The 661-nt window shown below is 49.0% G+C and overlaps 1 protein-coding gene across 2 annotated transcripts in view; it reads right to left on the bottom strand.

The window, feature by feature from the left end:
* Positions 1–4: 4 nt before the first annotated feature.
* rubcn (rubicon autophagy regulator) overlaps positions 5–661 on the bottom strand; it is a 14,224-nt gene continuing 13,567 nt past the window's right edge. For both annotated transcript variants that reach the window (XM_008331434.3, XM_025064319.1), the window contains one exon: positions 5–246. In XM_008331434.3, the coding sequence (XP_008329656.1) occupies positions 101–246 (146 nt within the window). In that variant the 3' untranslated portion in view covers positions 5–100. The remainder of the gene's footprint in view (positions 247–661) is intronic.

The raw sequence follows: 661 nt of genomic DNA, 5'->3' as shown, positions 1-661 counted from the left end.
CACATGTTTGACAGGACAGGAAATAAAAGAAGTGTTGGTCAGTTTCTACAATCACTTGTCTTGTGCTCTCGTTTTCTCCTCTCCCCCCTTGTTACCAGCGTTATGTCCCCGCTCCTCCTCCTCCTTCATCCTCCTGTTCCTCCATGTTTTTGCGAGTCATTCTCTCACGGCGCTCCGCCAGCCGCCGACATCGGGGGCAATCTTTACCTGCCTTGAAGCAGCTGCCGTGGTAACACGCATGACACTCTGGCGAAAAAAGACAAGAAAACAAAGGTCAGTGGTGTAACAGCTTTGGAGTCATCACAACAGATGAAGATAAGGCTGTTTACAATCAGCTGCACCCATGTCTTAAAATAAACAAGGACACTGTGTTCACGCACACACTCACACAGTCAGTGGAAAAACCCGTTTAAAGACAGGCAAAGGCAGAGCAGCCAATCAGAGGCTGAGCTGAGAGGAGGGAAGGTGAGCAGGGGAGTATAAAAGACAGAGCTGCTCCTGTGCAGCAGTGGGGTGGAGGGCAGGTGGAGACAGGTACGTGAGGACACTGAAGCACCAGTTACACCGCCCTAAACCAGTTCAACGCTCCACTTCTCCAAGTCTCATCTTTCACCTTTTTGTTTATCTGAATATCGTTCATCTAGTTTAGAAAAACGTTACC

This window comes from Cynoglossus semilaevis, chromosome 2 (assembly GCF_000523025.1).
Source record: "Cynoglossus semilaevis isolate Cse_v1.0 chromosome 2, Cse_v1.0, whole genome shotgun sequence".
Taxonomy (NCBI): domain Eukaryota; kingdom Metazoa; phylum Chordata; class Actinopteri; order Pleuronectiformes; family Cynoglossidae; genus Cynoglossus; species Cynoglossus semilaevis.
Note: the sequence above shows the minus strand (reverse complement) of the source record. Positions and strands in the feature narration are given on the sequence as shown.